We start from the raw sequence: 25,857 nt of genomic DNA, 5'->3' as shown, positions 1-25,857 counted from the left end.
TCTGAGGGGAGCTGGCTAGCAGCAGGGGGTACTGTGCGCCCCAACAGACCGAGTTCAAGCTGGATTTGTCTTCACACATCTGCCTTTAGAGATCAGGGCTGAAAAACCTTCAGATTAGGTTGCTGGAATTTGGCAAAATCGGGTTTTGGGATGGTTTTGGGGTATTTTGAGCAAGATGGCTGTGAATAACAGCATAGAAATTGTGTTAGTCAAATCAAGATCTTGTTGAGAGTCAGAGGTGTAAGGCCCAGTCGCTCCTTTATTAGAAGAAGGGAAGTTGTGGCAGCCTTAGTGCTGTATTATATAGTGCAGCTTCTGCATCAAGCGTGCAAGAAGGAAAAATCTTGGTGATGCCTCACTGCCATGTTTCAGGGCTAAGAGCTGCAGTAGCTCTAAGGAGGCAGAAGACAAGGAAGGGGGAAGGAACAGGAGGAACCCCTACAGAGCCAGCAGGGTAAGAATTGGGCTTTGCTGGGCTGGATGCGGTGCCAGGCAGCTGTAGCTGCATTTTAACAGATCAAGGAAGAGTCGTAGCCCGTGGTGGATATTTAAAGTTTTATTTGCCTCTATGTAGTCCTCATAAAAACACTCTAGTCTATTTGGTTTTAGTATTCAGACATTACAGAGTTCTGATATTATCAAGAGTGATATTAGAGAAGCAGTACAAACCAATCTAATTTAGCAAGTAACCAAGCACAGGTGGAGCTAAAACCACCTACACCTGTAAAATCTAATTGCCCTGCTTTCTTAGGCTTAAAATACAATACTCAGTAAATGGCTATATTCACCAACCCATATAAATAAAATCTAACAGGTAAAAGGAGAACAACAGAATGTGCAAGAGTCAAAGTAGAAGTACGTAGATAGGTGTTTTGCTAATCAGAGCAACCATCGGTTAACTACGTCTATGTAGTAACTGTCTCTTATAGGTGTGAGTTTTCCTCTTAATTTCCAGTTAAAGTTCATCACTTTCATACAGTCCAGACTGCTCAGCCAAACGCTGAAACTCTCCTTCTGGTGAGAAAGCTTGTTTCACGTCCAGTCCTCTGCCATTAAGTGCCAAATACTTGCTAAAAGTTGGTCGAACCCGTAAGTGCTTTGGGGCTGGAACTGGCTTGTTTGCGTGTGCTGGAAGAGAGAAAAAAGCCTCTTTCAGTGTCTTCCCAGACTGTGGAAAGACCCAGCGTATAGCAACCCAATTGTGTTTTTTTAATCTGCAACATAGAACAGCCAACCCTTAGGAAGAACTTAACAGACAAGCTGGAAATTTATGGGAAGGACGACATTCACCCTCCTTGGTATCTGTCAAAATGTAGGCTTTAGCAGGGCAGGCAGCAGATGCAGACACCATTTGCAAAAGACTCATCACATAGTATTGCACAAATGTGAGATTTTCTTGGGCTAGTTACTTTTTCTGTAGTTCATTATCCTGGGAAAGAAGTCCTTCCAGCAGCCCAAGCTTTGGTAGGTTAACCTTCAGGGTCCATTTGGAATACAGGTGCAAGTGGCTGTCCAAGTTGTGGTTATGGCACTGCAAAGTGGTACTTACTTGCAACCTCCAGTCTGGCGTGGCATGTGGCCACTCCTGCTCCGTTGACAGCAGACACTGTGTACCAACCAGCATCTTTCTTGTTTGCATTATGAATCAGGAGGCAAATCCTTCCAGTATTGTCATGTAACAAACTGAAAAAAATGTGGGTATTTACATGTGAGTGCTTGGAGGGGGAAGGTGAGAAAGCATTGAAATAATAGTCTGTTTAAATGTGAGGAGCTGAGAAAGCCCTCAACGATTCTTGCAGGGCACTGCTAACTATTTAAATATAAACATTGCATTTTTATTACAAGCTGCCAATAATTCACATCTTGGTAGCATTCTGGTGGCACCACAACCCTTCTACAGCTGCCACAGCCTCAGAGCGTGATGAATGCTGCATTTCTTGGTGCCATAGCCATGCTTCTCACTGGGCTGTGTAACTGCGGTTGGAGTCCAGTGGCATCTATCTGGTCACAGCATTTTCTCACTGTGTCCTCAAAACAATACTCTGAGCATCATGCCTGCCTAGCACATGGGCTGGTTCATCATTCCTCATAAACGAGGGGCGTATCTAGCTCCCCAGCTGCTGTTTTTATTAAGCAGCTAATTCAAATTTGACTTAAACACTGGTTATTATTTTCCTAACACACTAATAGCCAACTCATTAGTAGGATACCTTATTCGGTCTGTATTATATTGTACCATTTCATTGTTTCTTTTCCAGTAAATCCGAGGTGTTGGGATGGCAGAGATCTGGCATTCGAGTCTGGCTGTATCTCCTTCAAAAACCTTTTTGCTTTGTGGCTTAAAGATGAAAGTTGGAGGCGTGTGATGTTCTTTTGCTAAATTAAAGAGGAAAGATGAGGAGTTACTGTAAGTATTGAACATTATTATCAGGCTTTTTTTTTTTTTTTTAAGGTTTCAAAATGCTAAATTTAGGAGGGCACATTCTGTACAGGAACTTCTTAGCCTACAGGTAGTTCATTCCCATGTGCATAAGGGTGTAGCAGCCACAACCCACTTTAGAGGGAGAGTTGCTGTCAGTTCTAAGAGATGATTCTGGATATCACACTAAGTTTAAATCCCCCACTACAAGGGTTTTGAAGAAATATTTCATCCCAAATGTATATGTTAAAATAGTCTTGGAAAAGGTAAAGTGTTTGTTATACTTTGAGCCTGAAGATCTGGAGATCTGCCTCTACTTTGTAATTGCTTTAATATCCCAAACACACAGAAGAAGGCATTAGATGACTGAGGTTCTCTGTGTCTGATAATCATCAGTTTTCTCTGTCTTACCAATTACTTCCACTTTTACTGCAAAAGATGCTTCTCCTGCACGGTTGACAGCCACACATTCATATGTCCCTGCATCAGATGATTTGACTGCTTCAAAAATAAATGAGTGGAATCCCTTTTCTGACACGATCATTTTATGAAACTGGTCTTGATGTACCATCCTTCCGTTCTGATACCACATCACATCTGGGGTTGGCAGCCCACTAACCTGTGAAGGGGAGAAAAGCAGCAAAAGGGTTAAAAAGCTTTAAGATGATACAAACTCTTCAATGCTGTATAGAGATTGATGTATATGGGTGATCAAGTCATGGTCATACTACAAAAAATTAATTTTTGAATATTAATGTGGTGCTGCGCAGAGAGGAAGGCTCGTGGAGTGCTGTGCAGAGATGAGCTCTAGCTGCAAGACAGTGGATGCTGTTCCTGCAAACCCCTGTTGTTCCCATCTCATAAAATAGGTTTGATTAAGTCAAAGGTGTTCATTGTGGGTTCGTGGTGGGAGGGAGCTCGCCCATCTAATCAATCTCACAGCTAGCACTGTAGCAGTGCCAAAATTTGTGCAATTTTGATAAAGTATGTAAATAAACTGTATCGTGCAGACATGCTCTAGGTTGTCCATCACAGTCAGAAACATCCCTGTCCATCGCATCACAGCAAAATGGCTAAAGGTCACGTTAAGGTATTGCCTGGCTCTATTTAAGGCAAGGGATTTGAAGTCCTTCTGGATGCAATTGGGAAAAAAACAAGTCATGCCACAATCAGAAAACAATATTTGCAGTAAAGCTGCATATGTGCAAGCACCAGGTTCTTTCTTACCCTAGGGTTGGCACAATTACTGTGCAGTCTCAGGCCACTCTGCTGTTCTATTTGTTTGTAATTAGTACATTTCCTTGCCAGATACCTGCTCCAGCCAGGGCACACTTTAATGAGCCTTATAGAAGGCTCATTAAAAGCAGGTAGTCCTCTCCTACATAGGCTGTACTGGACGGGTTTCCATTCCACTGAAGCCAGCGGGTGTCCCAGTGGAGAGCACAAGGTCACTTCTCTAAAAGATTTCTTGAAGCAAGGTCTTAATATTCAGTCTTTGCACTGAGCTCTAGTGAGTCTTCTGTGGTGGTCCATATTTACCAGCATTTAGCTTTAGCCATACTCTTATGCAACTAATCCCACTTACGTTTTCCAAGGGAAAACGTTGACACATTTACCCATCTTCTGTTACCAGCTTTACACTGCCTGGAGAGACCCTGTGCAACCTGCTGTTAGTGCTCTGGCTCATCAAGCCACAAAGGCACTGCAGCTCAGAGAGCTATTCGTGCCACACACACCACACAGCTAAGGGGACTGAAAGTGAAAGGCTGGTATTACTTTGAAGTCGAGCCTGCAGAATCGCCCCTCCTCAATAATGACATCTTCTGGTACTTGTGTAAAACGTGGTTGAAAAAACTTTTCCTGAATTGCATCATGTCCACGTTCATCTCCTCTTGAGGATGGTCTGCTCCTAAAACGAGGACAGTAGCGGTTGTATAAAAGTTACCATAGCACAGATCTCACTGCAGTGCTGAGTCACTCAGGAGGCTTAGGAACCCAACACTACAGTTCTGGTTGTTTTTCAGCTGTAAGGCATGAGTACTGATGAACCACTCATCTTGCTGAAGTTATTCAGTTTAACACAGAAGCATAACATAGCAAAACTCATCTTTGGCCTAATATCCAAAAGAATTTACAAGAACAATGTGGGCTGTGTTTCATCATTTACATTGTTGGGCCTTGCTTTGACTAGAAAAGTATTTTCTAGACTATGACACATATTTGCCCTAGATACAAGTCTTTCAAAATTTAGTGTTATACTCAGAATTGACTGCTTTAACACCACAGGCTTCAGCAGCCATCCTCTAATGTTAGCATTTTAGTTGAAGTAAATGAGTTTAGTAATTACTACTTCAGGAAAAATGAAAAGCAAAGGAATGCTAGCATTGTCTAGAAATATCTGAAATAAGGTCTCAAAGAGTAGCACAGCACAGGTTTATGCATTACCTTACATGTGTTGTAGGAACCTGCAGCCTGATGTTCTCTGCGTTCTGGTGCTTGGAAAGAGAAAGACAAAAGGTGAATTAATTTACAGAGGAAGTTTAATCTATAAACCAAATGAGAAGCCATTCTGAGTTAGTATACTGCTCCTTAAAGCACACTGAATACTTAGGAGTTGTTGGGCTAAGATGTAAAGGAACTTGCATCATATGCTAACATGCTCTCTTTTCACGCTAGACTTTTTGCTGTGCTAGCAACAAGTACTATTAATAGAACAGCTTCTTGTCACTCTGCACAGGTGATAGGTGCAGCAGCTTCGTTTGGCACACTGGGCCTTTGGCAAGCCAATAACCTTTGTTAGAGGGGAGTAGTGCTACTGGCAGTATCTAAAATGAGAACTAAGTACAGAATGTCCTTCCCAATAGCAGGAATAGAAGTGGAATCACTGGCAAGAACATAGTATTGTGCCCACTTAAATATGGTACCAGTAGCAGAGAACACATGCGGAGCTGGAAAATATTTTTCTTTCTACATCACAGCACCAAGTAAGCTTACTGACAGCTCCACAATCACATGAGTAAATCTGCTAAAGTACCCAGGACTGATTCCTGATAGGAGCTTGGATATTTGGAAAATATAAGCAGAGTTTATCACCAGTGACTCATTTTAGCAATGGAATCAGGCAGAGGAAATGCTACATGGACATTTCTGGGGTGTTTGCCATTACGGTGCTTGGTTCTGCACTCCGTAGCCCATTCCTGTGGAACACTTAAGCCTGGGTTTAAACTTCAAACACAGAATCAGCCTTCAGTTCAGGGCAAGCATCACGTAAGTAAAGGTTTAGATTTAAATAAAGTTTTAGCTTCATTCCCTGAATGAATCAGTGAATACAATACTGAATTAAAAAAAATAAATCTAAACATAAGCCAATTTCTCCTTCCACTTTATATGGAGCATTTTTATGCAAAATAAAATGAGGTCTCCCATCCTCTCTGACATCCATCATGTTCCTTTCTTGTCTGCTTTTGTCAGGTGATTGCTGGGGAGAAATAGCTCAAACTGTGTATTCCACCCTTGCTGTGATCTTAAGTGTCTCTTGTATTGAAGAGTTTTGCTAACTGCATTTGGAAAGATGAATGCCAGCCTGCTGGCTCTCTGCATGCATGCAGCAGGAGGGATGTTTTCTTTGGCAGCACAGGTGTCCAGTGCCACATCACAGATATTTCCAGTAACTTTGATCAAAGAAGTGCCAGAGAGAGCTTTTAACTGGCCTGTTCTGAATAACCAATGAATGATGCAAGTCCCCAGCTAAAATGTTTTTGAACATGCCAGTAGTAATAGATTCTTGGCTATCAGCATGTGGGCTGCTAAAATAACTGCTTTGTCTTGTGTTAACAATTGCAAGCTTCTGGAAGGGATAAAATCCAGCCAATCCCACCCCGAAGCCCTGACCTCCTGTAGTCAATGTCACTGACTCCAAACAGTGACAGGTGTAAATCTTGCTGTCCTTGCCAAGGCAGAACTCAGGCTATTAGAGTGGGTACCTGGATCCCTCGCTGTGCTTCTCCCTGCCTGTCACAGGCAGAGTGCAATGTGCTGGGTAGCAGCTGTTGCAATTCCTCCCTAGAGAGGTCATTCCTACAGATCAGGCCCAGCAAGGGGATGATGTAAGTACTGCCAGCATTCGGTGCTTAAACTGTCCCCCCTCCACCATCATCTCCCCCAAACCCAAATCCCAACTATACAGAGATCTGCTAGCAAAAGCTCTTCCCTTCCCTCTCCTGCACTGGTACCAAGAAAACACCCTCTCTCCTTCCATCCTCTTTAAGTATAAGCAGTTCACAGCACCGCCACCAGGAAATTACTGCTCTAGAGAGAGGCCCCGTTTACCTGTGCGTTCTGCATATCTTCGCTTTGTGCTTCAAACACAGATGCAGCGTTTTCTGGTCCTAGCAGCCTGCGAGCCATTCTTTCTTCATAAGTTAATCGCTAAAAGCAGAGCAGAGCGGAATTCTTGTCGTAAGTCCATTTACTATTTCAGTTCATCTTGTAAGAACGCATTAATATGCCACAAAGTCAGGGTGTTGTCAATGAAAGCAGTGGCTGAATAGAAACCCTACTTCTGTTACAGCGGGTTTGCAGTCCGTGATGCCTACTGAAGTCAGCCTCAATATATACAGCACTGAAATGCATAAAAGATTAAACTGCCTGTTCATCAAAGCCTCTCTAATGCCATCTGTGGCCTTCCACGCCTCTTTTTTTTCCACGCTGGGATTATTTATGGATAACTGATGGCATTATCTCGGAAGCCAGAGTAAGTCCCAGGGTACCTTTCTGTTAGCACTGGGAAAACTTCCCAAGTCATTCAGCTGTGGATTTACTTCAGCAGCTAGGGGCTAGATGCTACTGTCCCCTACTCCCATGTGTTATTCCTGCAAGCACCAAAACACCTGAAACTTGGCTTCCCAAGAGTTTATCTTGGGTTTGAATTTATGAGGTGAGGACAAACTGACTAAATTTACCTCATGTACAGGATATATATGTGATTACTCCTGTGTGGATAACAATTTGAGAAGGCTTGGGGGACTTTTCTTTAGAAGAGAGCAAGACCTTTTGCAAAACCTGCGAGAGCATAATATCCCTGAGATCACTACTGCTGAGATTAAGTGTGGCTGAGAGTGGCCAGTTGGTTCAGACGTTGTTGGAGGACAAGGGGAGGAGGGGACACAGTGGTGATTGCATAAGCCTTATTTTTAGCCTGGCTTCCTATGGGAAGAAAGGCTGGCTTGCAATGGCAAACTTTCTTACGGCAGATAGGACATTCCTGTTAGGGACATATTAACTCATATTTGACCTGACATTATTTTTCCTTCAATGTTTAAGACTATATATATATATATATATATATATATATATATATATGATACAAGCCTTTTTCCACTGATAGTAATGGCAAAACTCATTTCTATTTCAGGGAAAAGAAGATGGGAACTATAAACACTGGGATTTTACTAGTTGCCTCCAACCAGCAGGAAGGTTGCAACTTGCATTAAAGACCTGCTTACTCGAGCTTGTTGCAATGTGCTTCCCAACTGGTAAGCGATTTTTGTCTCCAAGGTTTCAATTTCTTGATCAAGAGGATTATATTTTGTCCCTTCACAGAATGAATAGATAGGCACTGAGTCTAAGACCCTCTTATAGCTCACAGACTTTATCATAAAAGGTCACATGTTTTGTTTGATTGGTTATGGTTCGTATAAAAAGAAATCAAAGAGGTTTACCACATCTGGTGATACTCTCTAGAGTAAGCTTTTAAGTATCGGTATTTCTCCAAGTTTCTAATGATTTGGGTAGCTTATTAACTCCAGGATTGGAATGCAGGGTGAAACCTGGGCAGAGCAAACTGGTTCTTTAGTCAGCAGCTTTCCCTTACCTGGTTGCCATTCTGGAGAAGGTTGTCTTTGCACCGGAGTTTCTTTTCCAAGTCCTGGATGAGGGCCTCTTTTGTTCCTCGAATTTCTTGGTCAGACGTCTTCTGCATAGAGTTGATGCTAGCTTGTTTGTTATACATTGGCTTTGAGTAACTACTCATGCAGGAAGAGGAAACAAAGTTATTCCTGTAGGCTTGCTTGGCCGTTCACTATAGACACAAATGTGAATCTGCTACCTAGAAACTGTGGTTCAAAGGAACCTGTAAAGAATTTGGGAGATAGATAGGCTAGGTGGCATGACTGAGGACAGAAAACTTAGGGGGAAGCATCATTGTCTAATCAAGTCATTCAGTGTCATCCCACAGCACTGTCACAGTCGCTTGCTGTGGGTCACCATTCAGCATCCCGAAATCTTGCAGTGGCCTCTGTCCTGGTTTGAATGCATGCAGCCAGGCTAGCAGTGTTTTGAGAACTCCAATGAGCTTGAGCTTGGAGAGTCTCTCCAGGAGCAGGTTCTCCCTCAAGAACTTCACTCCTGTACAATTTCAATTGCTAAAAAGGCTCTTGGTGCTGCAAATCCACAGCAGAGTTACAAACTAGTTCATTATGTGTGGACAAATGATTTACTATCTTCTTCTTCAGGGCCCCAGAAGGTATTTCTGTTCAGATGTCCAATAACTAAGTTTATCCCACAGGGGTCTTTAGGTGCCATGCTACAATCCCCACATAGCCTGCTTCTGTAATCCATAGTCAAGAGACGATCAAGTCTTGGCTCTGGCAGCAAGTTAGATAGTAGACTTGATTCTGAAAGGTGCTAGGAAAAGAGGAGCATCCCTCGCCAGGTTGTGAAGGTCTACAAGAGGTCACAGCACTCTGTGCTGACAGGATCTAACCCCATTCCTTAAACTCAGCAGGGCCTCATAGTTATTTGTATCTAAATCCTCTTGCCTTGGTCGCTTAGGATTTTGGTCCCCTGATTACAATAGGGCAGAAGAGTTATAATTCTCATGTGTGTTCCAGAACTACTTGGACTTAAAAGCTTGCCCAAGTTATAACTTAATAAATTGCCCAACAGATTAATAAAGTCTCATGCCCCATTTACCCGTCCGTATAATAATTAGGAAAATGATTTCTCAGCTCACAGGATGCTGCATTTAGTTCTTTGGAGCAGCTTATGCGAAAGGCATAGTGAGGTACCAAAGCCCTTTGCTATGAAAACAAACAACCTCCCCCCACATACACAAATCCCAGCAGTTACTCCAGATGCATAGCTAACCCACAAGGACTCCTGCAGGACTTTTAAAAAGCTCTTCTCAGTGTCCCAGCTACCCCACTTGGTCTTACCTTCCCACAGTGCTGTTCTCCGAAAACCACCCAAAAAAAAATAGCAAAAAAACCCAACCCAGAAACGTTCAGGTTTCCTGAATACAAACTGACACTTAAACCTGTATTTATACCCAGGTCAGCATGAGCCCCCTGCCCCTATCACCTTTCTAATACCCTCTGCTGGATATTCGGCACTGACTTTCCCTGGGACCTCCAGCTAATATTGGCAGGAGTACAAGTTGGTGAGAAGGCAAGACCCAGCTCCCTTTGAGATCTCACTGACCTTGGGAGGTATTTGGATTGCAGCCCAAAGGCAAAATGATATAATACTTATTCAGGAAAGAATTTGGTCTTTGGTCTTAAGGGGTAAAATTTTGAAGCGGCTGCCTTTCTGCTAGTACGTATGATTAATGAAAACTGTATTGTAGGGAAGTGTAGAGTCCTATCATGATGTAGAGCCTGAAAATTCTGCTGAGACTTACTAGGAATCTTAATGTTGTGAAACAGCAGTATGTGAAACATACTGCCGCCTTCCTCGCTGTTCACAAGGCATGTTTGTTGAGAGAAGTTCATTTGAGATGGCCAGCTATCTTCTGTTCTGGATACCGTTAAACAAGTGATTTCCATCAAATCACACTAAACCGTTCAAACTGAGCCCGACAAACGTGTGCAACAGCCAGTGGCGTGACTGCTGGGCAGTTCAATTCCTCATTTATACCCTTCTTTCCCACAGAGACACCAAGGGCAAGCACTCAGCCTCCTAACCCGCCTCACTTCACGCATGCAAAGCCCTGCCTCGCGCATCAGAAGTCAATGGGAGCTGGACCATTGGCTTCGGCCAAGCTGGCCGGGCTGGGGTCGGGTTGGTCAGTGCGCAGGAGAGGCCAGGCCAGGCCCGATTAAAGCAAGGGGAAGTTAGCAGCCTGTGTATACTTACTGAGGTTCCCCAGGAGGAGTTTGGCTGTTATAATCAGGCTGCGAGGGTAGCACTGAGCACAGGAATGCTGCGGGGGGTTGGTTAGGCATGGATATAAGCCGTTGCCCGGATGATGAGCTAGCAGGAGACTGCGCAGACGCAGGCGTGACGGGATATGTGGATTCCTTAGGGGCACTACAGGAAGGCGAGGAGAGCGTGATTGAAGAGCTCAGCGATGACGAGGAGGAGAATTTCTGCCCGCTAGGGTTACGAGGCTGTATTAGAATGGAGGACTGTTTGATTTGTCTGCTCGGCTCTGTAGAGGTTGCAGGTCCCGGAGGCTGCTGTTGCCCTTGACACACATTCTTAGACTGGATAAAGTGTTTTGGACGTTCGTAGTTAAACATGGTTGGTTGGCACATAGAGGAAACGGATGGGAAATTATGGACACTCATAGGAGAAGTTTCACGACTGTCCTGGGTTTTTGTTGGTGATAACTGGCTTTGGATAGGTGATGGGTAAAAACTAGCTGGTAGGCCACGAAAGCTTTCTTGGCTGGGCTCCTGGATAGAATGGAACCCTGGCCTTGCAGAATAGAGGCTTTCTTGGTGTGGATTTTCCCTTAAGGAAGACAATACAGATAAAGTAAATTGTACATCACAATTTAAGTTGCAAAAATACCATGTTGTGAGCAGTCATTAGCAGTCCAAAGAATACTATGTTCAGGCAGTTGACAGTTAAAGCTTAAGCTTAAAATAAGATGATTTAGGATTGATTAGAGCTATTTCAAAACTATACAAACATTTCAGGTTAAAAGAACAAGTCACGCACTCCATCAGACCCAGCTGCAGTGCTCACCATGGCTATCTTATCTGCAAGAGCCCAGTAATTTCTGAAAGAAATAGCAATTGGCTTATTGCAACAACCCATCACCAAATTTTTGAATTCAGATCTTTTTATATCAAATTGAGATTTGGGATTGGAATGCCGAGGACGGTGTTTTTCTGTTCAGAGAGATTCCCTGAGATTTGCTGTTGTGGCTAATAATTGCCAGAATGACATAGCCCCAGGATAAAGTAGGGCCCGCCAAGCAGCTCAGAGGTCCTCCATTTATTTTGGAAGTCATTGGTATCTAAACCTGGTATCTCACCAATTTACAGAAGGGGAATGTTTCATTTAAGCAAACTTACTGAGTTTGTTGAGACTGACAACTAACTTCAGCTCCAGGATAAGTAAGTACCAGCCCTCCCCCCCCCCGCCCCCAAATAAATGAAAAGCTACTAATAAAAAATGAGAATGTAAATCCACACAGTTACATGTGCTGGAAAAAATTGTAATCTTGCCCCACTGAGATCAGCTGTTTTGCTGCTATATATACACAGTATATTGTATTCCTCTCGTTGGAGAGCCCAAAGAAGGGATCCACGGGGTCAGAAATTCCTTGGGGGGAGATCAGCTGAAGACGTTGCTCTTGTTTTATGAAGATTTAAAGCTTTCATTTCCTAAAAGTAGTTACGAATATTAGTTGTAAATTAACAGTAAGTAAACAGGTTTTGTAGTAAAAATTCCCTGGTTTTCCCCTTGTCGTGTTCTTGGAATTTGAAGCCAGCTGAAATTTTTGGAGCATATCCAAACTACGTTCTCATTCACTAGTGCAAAAAACTTGTTGAATCTTGTTTTTGTACCACTTTGATATCACTGCCTGTGTACCAGTTCATTCATTTCATCTACAGGCTATGTACAGCAAGTGACCTTTACTTTCTTTTCTAAAATACCGCAGTAAAATAAGATACTAAATGAACACTGCCCCATGATGCACAGATCCACCCGTCACAGCAAGGGATAAGTTACATTGCCCTCAAATCATTCCACCTTGATTTGGAAAACAAACAGTAAACTTTTGACTTTACCAGATGAAAACAAAGAGCAGTAAGAAACCCTTTGCTTTCTTTAAAAAAGAAACATTTTTCCCTTCTCTGCACTCACAGTACCTTAAAGGTACATTTTTATCTCAGCATTAGTTGTCGCATTGCAATTTTTCATGCCAGCTCAGTAGCAGATTTGAAATAAAAAATGATGGAAGAAAAAAAAAAAGGACCTTACCTACAGCCTGGAAGTTGTCACCTGGGCTTTAACCAGTATTTTGGGAAGGGGCTGTCATTCACTGACACAGACTGTCATAGTAGCCCTCTGCGTAGCATTATAAGACCAGAGACTTTAATGTGCTGCCAACAAATGACACCGCTGGACCTGCCTGTCCTCCTGCTACACCAGTGTCAGAATAAGAGTCTCTACCAGCCCAGCTCTCTTGGGGGCACTTCATTTAAGGGCCAGAGCCTCATTTTTTGGCAGGTGCCTGTGGTCAGCAAATCACGTAGTGTGGGCAGCGGTAAAACGTGCCCGCATGGCGGCACCATGCCCTTGCATCACCGTGTCCTGTGCCCGTGCCATATGCCCTTGTATCTCCATGCCCTGTGCCCTAGCATCCCTGTGCCCTAGCATCCCCGTGCCCTAGCATCCCCGAGTCCTTGTGTCCGTGCACCACCGCCAGACTGGGCCTCCAGGGCTCATGGAGGAGCTGAGCCCCTCCAGGAGCGAGGCCCAGACCCCGCTCGACAGGGGGCTGAGACAGAGCTGAGACAGGCCCCTCCTAAAGGAGCGGTGCTGGGATGGTTCCCTGGGGCTCAGCCCTGCATGGCCACTGTGGGATGAGTGGCTTCACTGTCAGGCCACAACTTGGAGCAGCCATGGGTGTTCCCAGAGCACAGGTATTTGTTTGGTCTCGCTCCACACAGTCGGCAGCTGAGGCTTTGTTTGTGAAGTCTGTGGTTTTCCAGGGTTGCCCAGGCTGGCAGCAGCAGTGGGCATGGAGCTCCCGGCCCTCCCCACCGATCAAACTGCTGAGGGTCAGCCTTGCTTCCTGTGACATCCTGGGACTAAGCAGGAGAAAGCAAAGAACTGAAGAAGTCCTGCAGGTGCTGAAGAGAAGAGCAGCTTTTGCCTGTAGCAGGCAGCAGCAGAAGGCTGCTGCTATGTGCTGAGACACCCCCGAATCCTGCTTTGTTAAGCATCTCAGTGAAACTCCTTCTTTCTTCATATACCATAACTGTTAGCTACAGCAGCTAATTGCCCCGGTAGTGATAAAACTTGGCACTGCTTTTAAGGCTTAAAGGCAGCAGATACCGAAAGCTCGACATAAATGCAGGTGAAGTAACCCTGCAGCAGCACCTGCTGGCTGTGGTGCACAGCGGTACCTAGGCCTCCTTGCACAATGGAAAGCTGTGGCATCACTCGTGGGGGTGGAATAATCAGAAGTGTGCCTGAAGCATCAGTCCTTCACTGAATAACACAAATTAGGTATACTTGATGGTGAAATGTTGTTTGATGGTATATTGCTACTTGTGGGTATTATTATGTGTGTTAACTTGGAATTAAGGATCCAGCTCGGCTGTTTTCACCAGAACAGCAACAGATTCTGCTGGTAGATTAGGTGATTTGTATCCCTTTGATCAAAGGCTTTAGTGCTTAATTACATCTTAAATTATCATTATAGTGTTTAAGTGTCTTAATTATACTTTAGCAACTGTTGCCTAACATGCACACTATTGTTTAAAAAACCTCCAGCCCTGTAAGTACAGCAGCTCAGGCTGTGTGTGGGCTTTAACTTTCCTCTTCTCTCCCTTCATTGTACGTGTGTCTTTCAGCACAGCCGTCTTCAAGAGTTAATCCACGTTTAGGGTTTGTATTTAAACATCAACTCAGTATTTGCGAACTAAATCTACACAGCAGGTGTTAATTGAGTGCTAATTTAAATTCCTCCTGACGAAAGTGATTAAGGGAGGAAGTGTGGCCCTGGTTGTTGGAGAGGTTGTTTTGTTTGTTGTTGCTTTTTAATTTTTTTTTTTTTTGAAAGAACAAAAATTGTGTAGTTTGTCCAGAGGGAGTTGAGTACTTTAAAAAGTAAATAATAGACAGTAAGTGTAGCATGATCGCTTGTGGTGTAGGAAGCATGCTAAAGGTCAGGCTCTGTGCTCAGACAGGCTCTCTGGCTTCCCAGGGACTTCAATGAGGGTGCAGTGCACTCTTTTCAGAACTGAAGTTGGCTGCAAGACATCAATTTGAGGACAGCTTCGTACACTCAAAAGGCTGAACGCGACCGGGAGACTTGTATGAATGAGAAGGAACAGGAAAAAGTGACATCCAGAAGGTAGGCAAAAAACTTGAAAGAACTAGAAGCTCAAGTGATAAAAAAGGCAGAGGACTGAATCTATTAGCTTATGGTGGGGTAACTTAATAGTACCCTGAGCAGCACTGTTAGCGGTTAGCTTTTCTGTACTGCTTCAGTTTCCTTTCTGTGAACGGTGACGCAGTGCCTCTGATCAGGTTCTCCTAGTTTCTTGAGTGGTATAGCAACAAAGGTCTAGAAAAAGCTATGAATTTTCTGTGTATTTATGAAGTAATTGTAAAAACTACCTAAAACACCTGGCAGTATACTTAGTGCATGAAACCTCTTCTTTGCTTGGGTTAACTGGCTTTAATAAAGATAATAATCTGTACAGAGTCAAACAGGGGCTGGTTTTGCTCTGCTTTTTTAACGCTGATGAGAAGGATGCTGTAACCTGTAGCTACAAAAGCCTTGAAAGAAGTAGCTGGTAGCTGCGGTCTTCTCCAACTGCATTTTCTAGCTTTTGTAGAGTGACCGTTGCTAAGCAATATTTTGGAGAAGTATGAATACAAGGACTGCATTCATTCATCGTGGTATTTGTCGGTATTTCTTTTTGTCTTCAGTAACAGTTTCAACCATGTACGTGATAGAGTTATATGGCTGAATCTTTCTACCAAGGCAGTTAAAAATAACAGCTAATCATTAGAGATGATTGCTTAATTTAACAGCAACAATGTTAAGTCCCATTCACAATATTTCAAAGCACATGGCAATGAGGCTGTGTGTTTCAAAAATATTTAAGTGCTCATAGCTGGATACTTCTAGAAAGTCTAGTAGTTTTTTCTCTGTATCTTGAGGCATGTAAATGCCTTCCAAAATGCGGTTCAGTATTGCTGCCAACTGAAAGCACTCTGCAGCTCTGTACGCTACTTAGCCTTTTTAGTTAACACTAGTCAATATTTTATATAAACCATGTTTTTTCAAAGCTATTACATGGCAGATTTTGGTGATATGTTATATCCCTTCATGCAGGACATCAGATATCGCATTAAAAACCAACCAGAACTTTAAAAATGAAAACCCAAGCACAGCTCACTGGCAGTGCTGCAAGCCATAACCTTAGCATTGAAGTATCATCTAAAAGAGCCTCCTCACGTGTTGCTTGTCAGAAATGCCAAAGTACAGGCTGCCTGCTGCCTTTGAGCAATCTGGAGAGAGGATGGAAAAATTAGTCCTGTTGTAAAAGGAGAGTCAGCAAATGTCTGCAACTGCCCCATTCCTTCCCAGAGGTAATTATGCCAGAGATTTTATTTAAAAAAAAAAAAGCTTTCATTTTTGCTTGGCAGACAATTAACAGTCTGCTCTTGTTCCAAATAATCATCAGGTAAATATTACAAGCAGTGGGATGCAAGTCTGCAGTAGGTACTCCCAAGCAAATTCACCTTTCTGTCTCGGATTGGATTTGGGGTGGTTGGGTGTGAGTTGACTCGAATACAGAGCTGCATTCACGTGCTTGGCTTGTGATGTGTGAAGGCACTGACAGCACATGCACAGCACCATCACAGGTGGCAGGCAGCCCTCTGCTGCTTGGCAGTGCTGCAGTCTCTGAAGTCTGTGCTAGTTAGCTTCAGCCAGGCTTTTGGTTCTGCAGTGGGCTCTCTGTAGGGTCCCAGCTGATTTCACTAGAGATCGACTGCCTGGGTTTCATGGGTGAGCTTGGGGCTAAATGGACAACACGGGGATCTGCAGGTTATTGAAGCAAACCCCATTTTTACTCAGTAATGTAGTAAAAAGTTCCTGTGCACAGAGAAATCTATATTGCAGTATGGTCTCTCCAGTAGTGAATTTGGAGGAGGGCGTTCAGAATTGTTAAAACAACTGGTTTAAAGTGGCTGAGCACATCCAAAAATAATCTATAGCACGGAGAATGCTTTCTGTCACAGCCAGCCGTTTACACACGATGTAACAGTATCCCTGTAATGCATTACTGGCATTCAGCAGGGAGAGGGGGCACACGTCTGCCTCGTAGCTTCCCCTTCACAAACAGAACTGAAGAAATTGCTTTGCAGCGCTGAGCTTGGACCTCTTAACTCTTGCTATTTGAGGTCTATGTTAATGCCAATAAACACCTGGAAAATACTGCTAAAATTTGGGGTGGAATTGTGAAGTTGTAAGTTCTAACGTGCTTGGTTTCTCTGGAATAGTTAAACAACATAACTAATAATGCCAGAAGTACATAGTTACTTGAGAGTTGTATTTGGGACAGGAATTGGCTTGAGTCTTGATATAAGAATAAATGTTTTTTCTTGAGGAAAATCCCCATCTCCTGAGCAGGAAAAGGCCCTGCCATGACACAGGACAGTCTTCTTTCTATTCAGTGGGTTACTCGTTTGGTACTTGTCCCCTGTGGAGCACTTTATAGGTACGATCTGCTCCACACTTACAGCATCTCAAGCTTTATTGCTATTTTACAGAGTGGTGAATGGAAACATGAGGTGAGGCCACTTTGTCAAAGCTACAGAAGAACTTGGTGGCAAGAGAGCAGTTACTTGAAATTTCCCAGGTACTGTGACCTTTCCCTTTTCTCTGCTGTGGAGCCAAAGGCCTTTTAGAGGATAATTATTTGGGGCTATGCTTTTAAAGGTACTTAGAGATAGGCGTTTCTGCAAATACCATTATCCACCTACCCAAGGCCTTAGATTGTTATATACTTTGCCAAATGGAGCCTGTGCTGTTGTGTAGCTAGGCTGGTGTTGCAAGCTCCTATTGTCATACAGGAAAACAACTCAGGTTATTGCATGCCCGTGTGTTTCAGCTGTTGGGGTATGGGACACAGGAGCTTTGCAGTTGTATTGCTGGGATGACTAGAAAGTTAATTCCCTAAGTACGGTGTAAAACTAACCAAGGGATGTGATTTTTCTTTGTCTTACCGCAGAGGAGAAGCTTGAGGTGAATTCTCATAAACGCCGTGAAAATCTTCAGCTTCACTCTTTGAATTCATCTGGCCGAAGTTTGTGGCTTCCGCTCGGTTCCCCAGCCCCGGGGTGTCCGTGCTGTAGGACGGCAGGCTGGGTGCGTCACGGTCCTTGCCTGCAGCTTGGCTGTTCCTCGCGAAGGTGGGTTTCTTCATGGTGACTTGCACAGCTGGCAAGCGGGCAGCACCTGCAAAGCTTTCCAGCTCTTTTGCTCCTGGAAGTAGAATTGTTCCCAGGTCAGGCAGAAGACAGAAAACGGTTCATTAGTACAGCACGCTGCAGTTACAGGGAGTGAAACTAGTGTGTCTGGGCAGGTGGATGAGAGTTCAACCTGCCTGCGCCCTGCGTAAACCAAAACTTGCACAGCTGCGTTAGCCAAACTTGTCTCCTCGCTGGGGCTGGTGAGCTTTGGCTTACACACAAAGTGCTGTTCTGTTTAGACAGCGCAAGCCAGACAAGTTGTGTGTTACAATAAGCAAGGTGTAGATACAACCAGTGTGTTGGGCTAAGTTAGGATTCCTGAAGGGATGAAGCTCAGGGATGAGAATCCTCTGTCAGAGAGATCTACATCTGCACCTTGTTGTCCTGACCTATGAAGAGGAAGGGCCAGGAGCAGAAATGCAGAATAACTTGCATTCAGCTTTGAGAAGCACCCAAGCTGACGGTGTTCTGGGGGCATTTCTCTGTGAGCCTACAGAAGTGTTTGGGTCTGAATTCTGGTTGGTAGATGTCTGTGGCTCTGCCTGACACTGAACAGCAGCAAATTAATTCTCTTGTGCTTAGTTGCTCAGCTCAGAAATGCATGTATGCTCACCTGCGGAAACAGAGAGATGTGCACTGGATGCTACAGATCCAAATTCATTTTCAGCAACACATTTAAATATTCCAGAGTCCTCGGGAAAAGCTTCTGTAATGACCAGGGTGCAGACTTCCTCTGAAATGACAAATTCAGGCATGCTGTTGTGTCATAAAAGCTATATGTCAATGTGTAGGAATCGGTCATTGTAGAAGGACTGTTATATGTGGTGGGGCTTGGCAGCAGTGAAATGCAAAAAAGTGATGCAAAGAGCATAGGAAGTCAAAGGATTCAGAAGGAGCAAAGGAGAAGGAAGGGTCTTTCTTCCTGGGACTTTAAGGAAACAAGGCACAATTTTATATATATATATTTTTATTTTTTTTTTGCTAAATTGCATATTCTCTTGCACGGGTTTAAACCCCAGAAAAGCCACATAGTTGATATGTTTTCCCTTAACTATAGGGTACATGTCTTTGAATGTAAAAGGGATGATATTTCATTGTTGTGGAATAAATTGGGGGCCTTTCAGGTGCTTCTGTCAAAAGCAAAACTCTTTGCCTGACATTGCATGCTGTCTTCTGGCTACCCTTTGAACATGATTGTTTCATATTGGATGAGGTGGGGAAAACTAAGCTTGAGGTAGTAAACCAGTGAATTGTCTAACAAAGAAATTTGCAGCGTACTTACCAGGAACTGATGATGAACAAGCCTCTGCTCAAAATAAGAGAAAAAAAGTATTAAATGGTTATAATGCCAGACTGGAAGAAAGACCTTCATCCCTTTCTCCCTTTCCCAGCTCAGCTGTCAGTGAGATTACAAAAGGGAACATCTCCCTTTCTGTCCATCAGAAGGAATACCATCTGGATAGGGAAACGTCAGGTTTGGCTGGGACCCGATGGTACAAACACCCCTCCGCTGAGGTGGTATAGAAACAGCTCCACTGACTTTGGAATTAGTCCAGCTGTGAACTTGGTCCACTGGAGCTATGACCTCATGCCTGGGAATATGATAAATTCTTTAAAATGTTTTCATTTTTTTTCCTTGAATACATCATTAGTTATAATGCACAGTGGCAGTGCCCTTGTGGCTCAGCAGTACCCTGTCACTGTGCCAGTCTCTTCCCATTGCTCCTGCTCTGCTCACGCATTGTCAAAGGAAGCACAGACTCTGCACAGCTGCCTGCAACTTCATCTGATACTTTTAACCTTAACTCAAGACTCTATGAACATGTACCGTCTCCTAATTTTTACAGCAATTCTCCTTGCTGTTTTGTCCCTGTCCCAGTAAAATTGCATCAGACAGGCGTAGTAATACCTACTTTTTCGTAGTATTCGGAAATCTGCGGAATCTGTTATCTGATCATATTCTCTGTACCAGTGAACGTGTAAGGTGGGTGTAGCACGAATGCGACATTCAAATACCACTAATTGACCCTTTGTAGCTCTTATGTTTTGTAGACCCTGGGGGAGAGGAGAAATCAGCATTAAGTGGCTGACAAAAGTATTTCCACACTGGAACAATTATTATGGAACAATACACCCTTCAGTGAAGATGATTTGGTGTCCCTATTTTACTTAAAATAATTTAATTCTAAATGTATTTGAAGAGGCTTGTGAGTGGAGGTTTTTTCACCTGTAGACCAGTGCTTATTAAAATGCTTTAGCTTACTTATGCATTCAAATGAAGATAAAAATGCAGGAAAAAAAATCTATTCCACTGGATACAACACAATAAGGAAGGTTTCTGTGAGAGATTTCCACTTCAGCCTTCTTTGTAGGAAATAAATGAGATGAATTTATGTGAGTAATTCTGTCTGGATCAGCTACGAATTAAAATGCTAGTTTGATAGCATCACTAATTAAGTGCGTTGGCTTTTTTGAAATGTGAATGAGCCAATATTACAGCCTCTAAATATTTTCTGATAGAACAAGAACACTCAAGATGTTAATGCTAGCAGTTGAAGTCACAGAACAGGCTGCATTGCTCAGACAATGTATGCTCTTTACCTTTGTAAACACAGGTGTGCTTCCATAGGAAGACCCAATCAGGCTTGCCGAGGGACTCTGCATCTATATATAGTGAAGAAAAGCAATTTTTTTAGCTTGAATTTCTGATCTGCAGAAACCTGGTTGTGTTGCTAGCACGTTATTTGAAACAGAAGAAGATGACAGTGTTTTTTCTGTTGTTCATGCACCAGCCTAATACATAACCAGTGGAGAGTCTCTGTTTAAATGCTCCAAGAGAAAATGCGTCACTGGACCGTTACCACCAAATCAGTAGAAAGAAGAGCTGATAACTGGTAAGTGTTGCTGGTCTTGCATTGTAAGTCAGTCCAATGCCCACATTTTGTGGTTTGTGTAAAGATCCGTGTTGCTTTCTAGTAATTGTCCCGTTCTACGGAGATCTGTACCTGACTTAGTTGTTTCCAGGTCTAGTTTTACTTGTCATCTGTGGTGCATTTGGTAACTGCAATGAGGTTGAATGTAGAGAAATGAGAAGGAACGTTGCTACTCTGTCTTGGCATTTTCCTTAGAGCTCAACTGACATAGAGCTTAGAATAAGGTCTCTGATTAATCAAGAACAGCAGTTTTAATGTGATAAATACTTGCAGAGCAAGATATGTCCTTGTTCTATGGTGGAGTGTTGATGTTTGCTCATATTCTTCTCAACTTTTGTACCATGTGTCTCACGTATAAATGTGCAACTGAAGTGTTTGGGTTTGTTTTGTTGGGGTAATGGTCTTTTTTTTATAATCTCTCTCTTCTCCAAAATAACCCAGGTCAGCTCTTTTCCTCCCAGCCTGAGTTCAGATGTCAGTCGGTCTCCAGATAGTCTGAATTCCCCAGCTCTTGACTGAGTATGTGCTCTAAATCAACTCTCTGTTCTGAAGTGAATCTTTGAAGGAGGCTGACAAATGGCTAAGCTGTGTGGCAGCCACTCAAGTATTTCCAGCCTTATCCCCTGCTCCATCAGTTCTCTTAGCAATTCCAGCTAGGAAACGTTCCAAGACAGAAATTCTTTTTCCAGGGCTTAGGGTCCAGATCTTGATATTCATGATGACCTTTGCTTCTTTGTCGCTTGTTGAATATATGTGTGTGAGCTGATCCTTACAAAATACCTCTGAGGTACTATAAATAATAATTTAAAAAACGTGTAAACTGCTCTTTGGGGATTATGACTGAATTAAGGTGGTGCAACTCTGGTGGACTGACCAGCTGCTAGATGGCTGAGGAACCAGTGGTCAGCAAAATGCTGGTGGCTTTCTACTTTTTCCTAGTGTGTGTGGGGGGGGAAAAATAAGGCAGGATGGCGACAAAGACTTTAAGAGGCCGAATATAGTTGACACAACAATGTTTGCACTTACTGTGACATTCCCCTGGCCCTGCCAGGATGCTGAGTCTTGCAAGGAGGCTGAGCCTTCAGATTTACCCTGGGAACCTGAAGAGACAAACATAAGTCAGCGTGTTTAGAGCTGTCTCATTTTCCTTATGACATGATGGCTATGCTTTGTGAACAGAAAGCATGCTGCTCAGAGAGCAAGTGGTACGTGCCAAAGAAAATAATAGCATCCTTCAGTATTTGAGAGTAGGCTTAGGTCACCTCCAGAGCACGGCGATGTTTAACCAAGGCCACCTTTGCAAAGAACAGAATTAACCTGTGAGATCGGGCTCCAGGGTTCTGTTAGGGTTTTTCTGTGTTTTGATTGAAGTGTCTAAACAGATGCAGATAGGAGCACGGTGCAGAGATATGGTGGTGCCTCCACAGACTGGGATTTAGGCACCTCTAACAGGTCGGTTGGCTATAAAAACAAAATGAGTGTATGCATTTGAACTGTTCCAAGGCTTTGCAAAACGATTTGGTCCAAATAATTTATCTGAGACGTCTTCTCTTTCCCTGCTTTCTGTCCTTCTCCAAAACAATCAAAAGAGATTACAGAGAAGGCTGCTTGCTTTCTGGTTGAAGTGGCCTGGTGCAGCCACCTGACAACCGTAGGCAGCTACGTGAGACAATGGGCTGCTCTAGGGCATCTGGACATCCCTGATGAGAACATGTCACTGTGCGCCTCGTTCAAACCTGCGGCACTGCCCTTGGCCCTGATCCAGCAGAGCAATTACACGTGTACTTAGACCACCCATGGCCTTCATATTTCTGTCTGTTGCTCTTGAGTTATAAGTATCCCTCAAGCAGTTCGAGGATGGCTCCTGTCCAAGGTTGTATCACACAACCATCAGCAGGGCTGTGCTATGATGCAAGGACTGCTGAATAATCCTAAATCCTTGGATGTGGGAGGGAGGGCAAGGGAAGCCAATGTTATTGAGTTGCCCTGGGCTCCCGCCACAAACCAATGTTGGCTGTAGTCCACCCTGGATCCCCGTGTTGGTTGGCATTGCCTCCTTGCAGTCTGTCAGGTGATGGGCAGTGTAGTCGGTTTTCAGTACCTGTAAAATGGGCTGATTTTTTTTCCTCCAAAGAAAAAGGGTGGTAAAAATCAGACGTGCAGGTTGTGAAAGGAACTTCTGGGCTGACATCTGCTTTAAAGGTCTTCCCACACAACTGAAACAGCGTTAACAAAGCGGCATTGTATGACCTACGGCCCCTTTACTTCTGTACAACGAAAGACTTGATTGTCCTGTAGGCACGCTGTCACTGCTGGCTGTTCCACTCTGTGGAACGCTTCTCTGGCTGTTCCAAATCCATGATCGATCTTCAATTGAGGAAGGCGTGCATACAAGCAGAAGGAACAGATGTACCCTGAGCAAGGGTAAGTGAAGTGGTAGGAAGCGAGGCTGTGGCAGGCTGGGGTTTAAGACTGAAGCATGGTGGGGTGCTTCAGGAGGCTTGCTCAGGGAAGTGGGACGTGGCTTATCTGAAGCTGAGGCAAGATCTTAGAGAGAGGATGGCCCACTTGTGGCAAGTTTCCAGCCCTGATAAAATGGGCTCTGATCTTTAGCTCTGAACAGCTAATGCCAGCACTAGCTTATGCGCTTGTGCTTGAGACAAATAGTTGTGTGGCATTATTCACAACGTGGCGACTGCAGCTAAGACCTCCTGATGTGGCAGAGACCATGGCCAAAGATGATGGCTGTCAAACCTGCAAGTGAAACTGGACTGGTGCCATGCAGCACTCAGAGCAGTCAGCGTTCACCCAGTGAATACCAGAAGCTACATATGTGATGCTGCAGTTACCGAGCTCAAGGAAGGACAAGCTAATCTCTTGCCAAAGCAGGATCCTCCTAGTTTTATTGAGAGGAGGCTCCATCATAGAGAAGTCTGTCTGTGCAAGCTCTAAGTGTCTATAGTTTGATGCACAAGCCATCCGTGAGGATCACGTTGCTTGCAGCACCCTGCTTTGTAGACCAACTCATCCTTCTGTGCACGGTCCGTGTTAGATGCTGTGATCTTGTCTTACATTGTGTGGTTCTTTTTCAGTTTGCTTCTAGTGAGTGTGTTGGATGTTTTCACTGTTAATACTGGACTTGGATAATGAACAATTCAAGGGAATAGATTTAAAAAAACAAAACACAAAACACTTCTAAGCTTCATCACCTAAAAAGGCAGCTTTTAGTCTGAAGCTGCCTGTGAGACCTAATGCTTCAGGGGCTCAGGATGTTTGGTAAGCCAGGAGACTTCCAGGTGTGCTGGATGTGCTGGCAGGTGCTGCTTTAGAGGGTGGGATGAACGTAGGAAGGTAAATGCACTTGGACCCTGATGCCTCCCTTCCTTTACGTGGGGAGCGATCGCTCCAGGCCCTCCTGAGCTCCCTGTTCTCAGGTGCCTGGGGTGCTGTCCCTGAGCGCTGCCGGAGCACTGCGGTGACACACGCAGCTCTGGGCTCCCCGCATGCCGTGCCCCCAGCCTGTTTTGCCTCACTGAGCACAGCAGGCTAGCGGAAACGTTGGCACTGCACAGCTTACGCCCTTGAAAGAATACACAGCCAGGGCTTTACCTTGGCGAGTCGTTCCAGCAGTCTTAGTGTCTCCTGTAAATGTCAACCTTTACTTAGTGTAACCCTAGATCTTTGTGAGGAGGATGGAATTAGACTCAGCCAAATGAAGAGTCCGGGGACCTTTGCAACCCAACACCAGAATGATTACAAGGTACATACAGATCATGCTGCTGACATAAACCATAATGACGACATTCTAGCATTACCTGAATAGTTGACATGGCTGCAGAATTATGCTATATGCAACACTAGGACAAATTTAACATCGCGTTAGGAAAGTATTAGGGCTGCACGAAGCCCTTTTGCCAGGTGTTTAGATCATGGAAAACCCATTAAATCTGTTTTAGGATCAAAATGAGCATCTGCTGCATCTGAAATACACCACGTTATAAAGAGTGTGGGGAGTGGGGAGGAGTGCAATTCTGAATCTACATTTAGAGGGGAGGGCAGGCCTAGACTGCATCAGCATATTAATGTAGTGGCATGCCTTTTATTTAGAAAACAGGCTGAAATAGAAATACAGGATAGCAACCTTCAGTCAGTTTGAGTGATGCATTCTGCAAGCCGTCTGCATGCGCTTGGGGGTGTTGCTTATTTTTATAGAGCTGTTCAAACTTTGAGAGCGTACGCTAGACGCTTGGATGTCTTGTGGCACTGCCCTATACAAATTAACAGGGATTTGAAAGTAGGATCACAAAGAATGAGGTTTTCCCAAAGGCAGTGGGAAGGCAAAAGCACTGTTTTGAGCTTGTCTTCTGTGCTACAGGGCTAAATGGGGAAATCGTCACCACTTCAGCAGTGAGCTTTCTAGTTACAAGTTACTTGGTGACATGATTACGTGCAATGAAAGTGGCTTCTCTGTTGTTCCTGGCGTGTTGGGGGGTGGTGGTGAATACCCAGGCTTCTGTAGGATGTGAGAAAAGAGCACTTTTATTGGTTTCATTTCCAACCCAGCAAGGCTCCTGAGATGACAGGCTAGGTGGCAGGGAAATCCGTGATAGTTTCAAGCTGTGCAATGAATTCCTACTGGCTGCTCTCGGGATGGGGAGGTGGGTGGGCTTGCATCAGCTAAGATATTCTGAAAATAAGCAAACAGCTGAAGAGGTTATTGTGGCCATCAGTAAGGTATTTACAGAAACTGCAAAGTCCTGCTTGGATTTGAAGCTTGATGGGAGTCCTAAATCGTAGAAATGCAGCCCAATACCAAGGCAGTTCTTGTAGCGTATGTTCAGGACTTGTAGCACTTAAGTGTGCTATTTCAGAGGTTCGTGTTCTGTGTGTTAGGTTTTTAATGCCTTCCTCTAAGCAGGTAGGACATTAGATTGGCATCTGAAAAATTGTAGGTGGAAGTCCTTTGGGGATTTCTATATATGCTGTCCAGGAAAGACAAAAAGGTGCGCTGGCTCCCAAGGACAAGTTTGCTGTGGGATTAGCAAAGACTTC

At 43.9% G+C, this 25,857-nt stretch overlaps 1 protein-coding gene across 2 annotated transcripts; it reads right to left on the bottom strand.

Annotated features, from left to right (window-relative positions):
• Positions 1-585: 585 nt before the first annotated feature.
• On the bottom strand, positions 586-10,953 carry MYOT (myotilin). Of its 2 annotated transcripts, none has more exons than XM_035560680.2 (9): positions 10,553-10,953; positions 8,292-8,475; positions 6,749-6,847; positions 4,865-4,914; positions 4,196-4,328; positions 2,831-3,038; positions 2,211-2,376; positions 1,550-1,683; positions 586-1,128 (listed from the first exon to the last, which is right to left on the bottom strand). In XM_035560680.2, exons 1-9 carry the CDS (start codon positions 10,951-10,953, stop codon positions 956-958), a joined length of 1,548 nt encoding a protein of 515 aa, XP_035416573.1. In that variant the 3' UTR covers positions 586-955. The 2 variants fall into 2 exon arrangements, with proteins under 2 accessions (XP_035416573.1, XP_035416574.1); XM_035560681.2 differs by having other exon boundaries at positions 8,292-8,442.
• Between the last annotated feature and the right edge of the window lie 14,904 nt (positions 10,954-25,857).

Source organism: Cygnus atratus, chromosome 14, assembly GCF_013377495.2.
Source record: "Cygnus atratus isolate AKBS03 ecotype Queensland, Australia chromosome 14, CAtr_DNAZoo_HiC_assembly, whole genome shotgun sequence".
In the NCBI taxonomy this organism is placed as follows: domain Eukaryota; kingdom Metazoa; phylum Chordata; class Aves; order Anseriformes; family Anatidae; genus Cygnus; species Cygnus atratus.
This window is presented reverse-complemented; position numbering and strand designations above follow the sequence as displayed.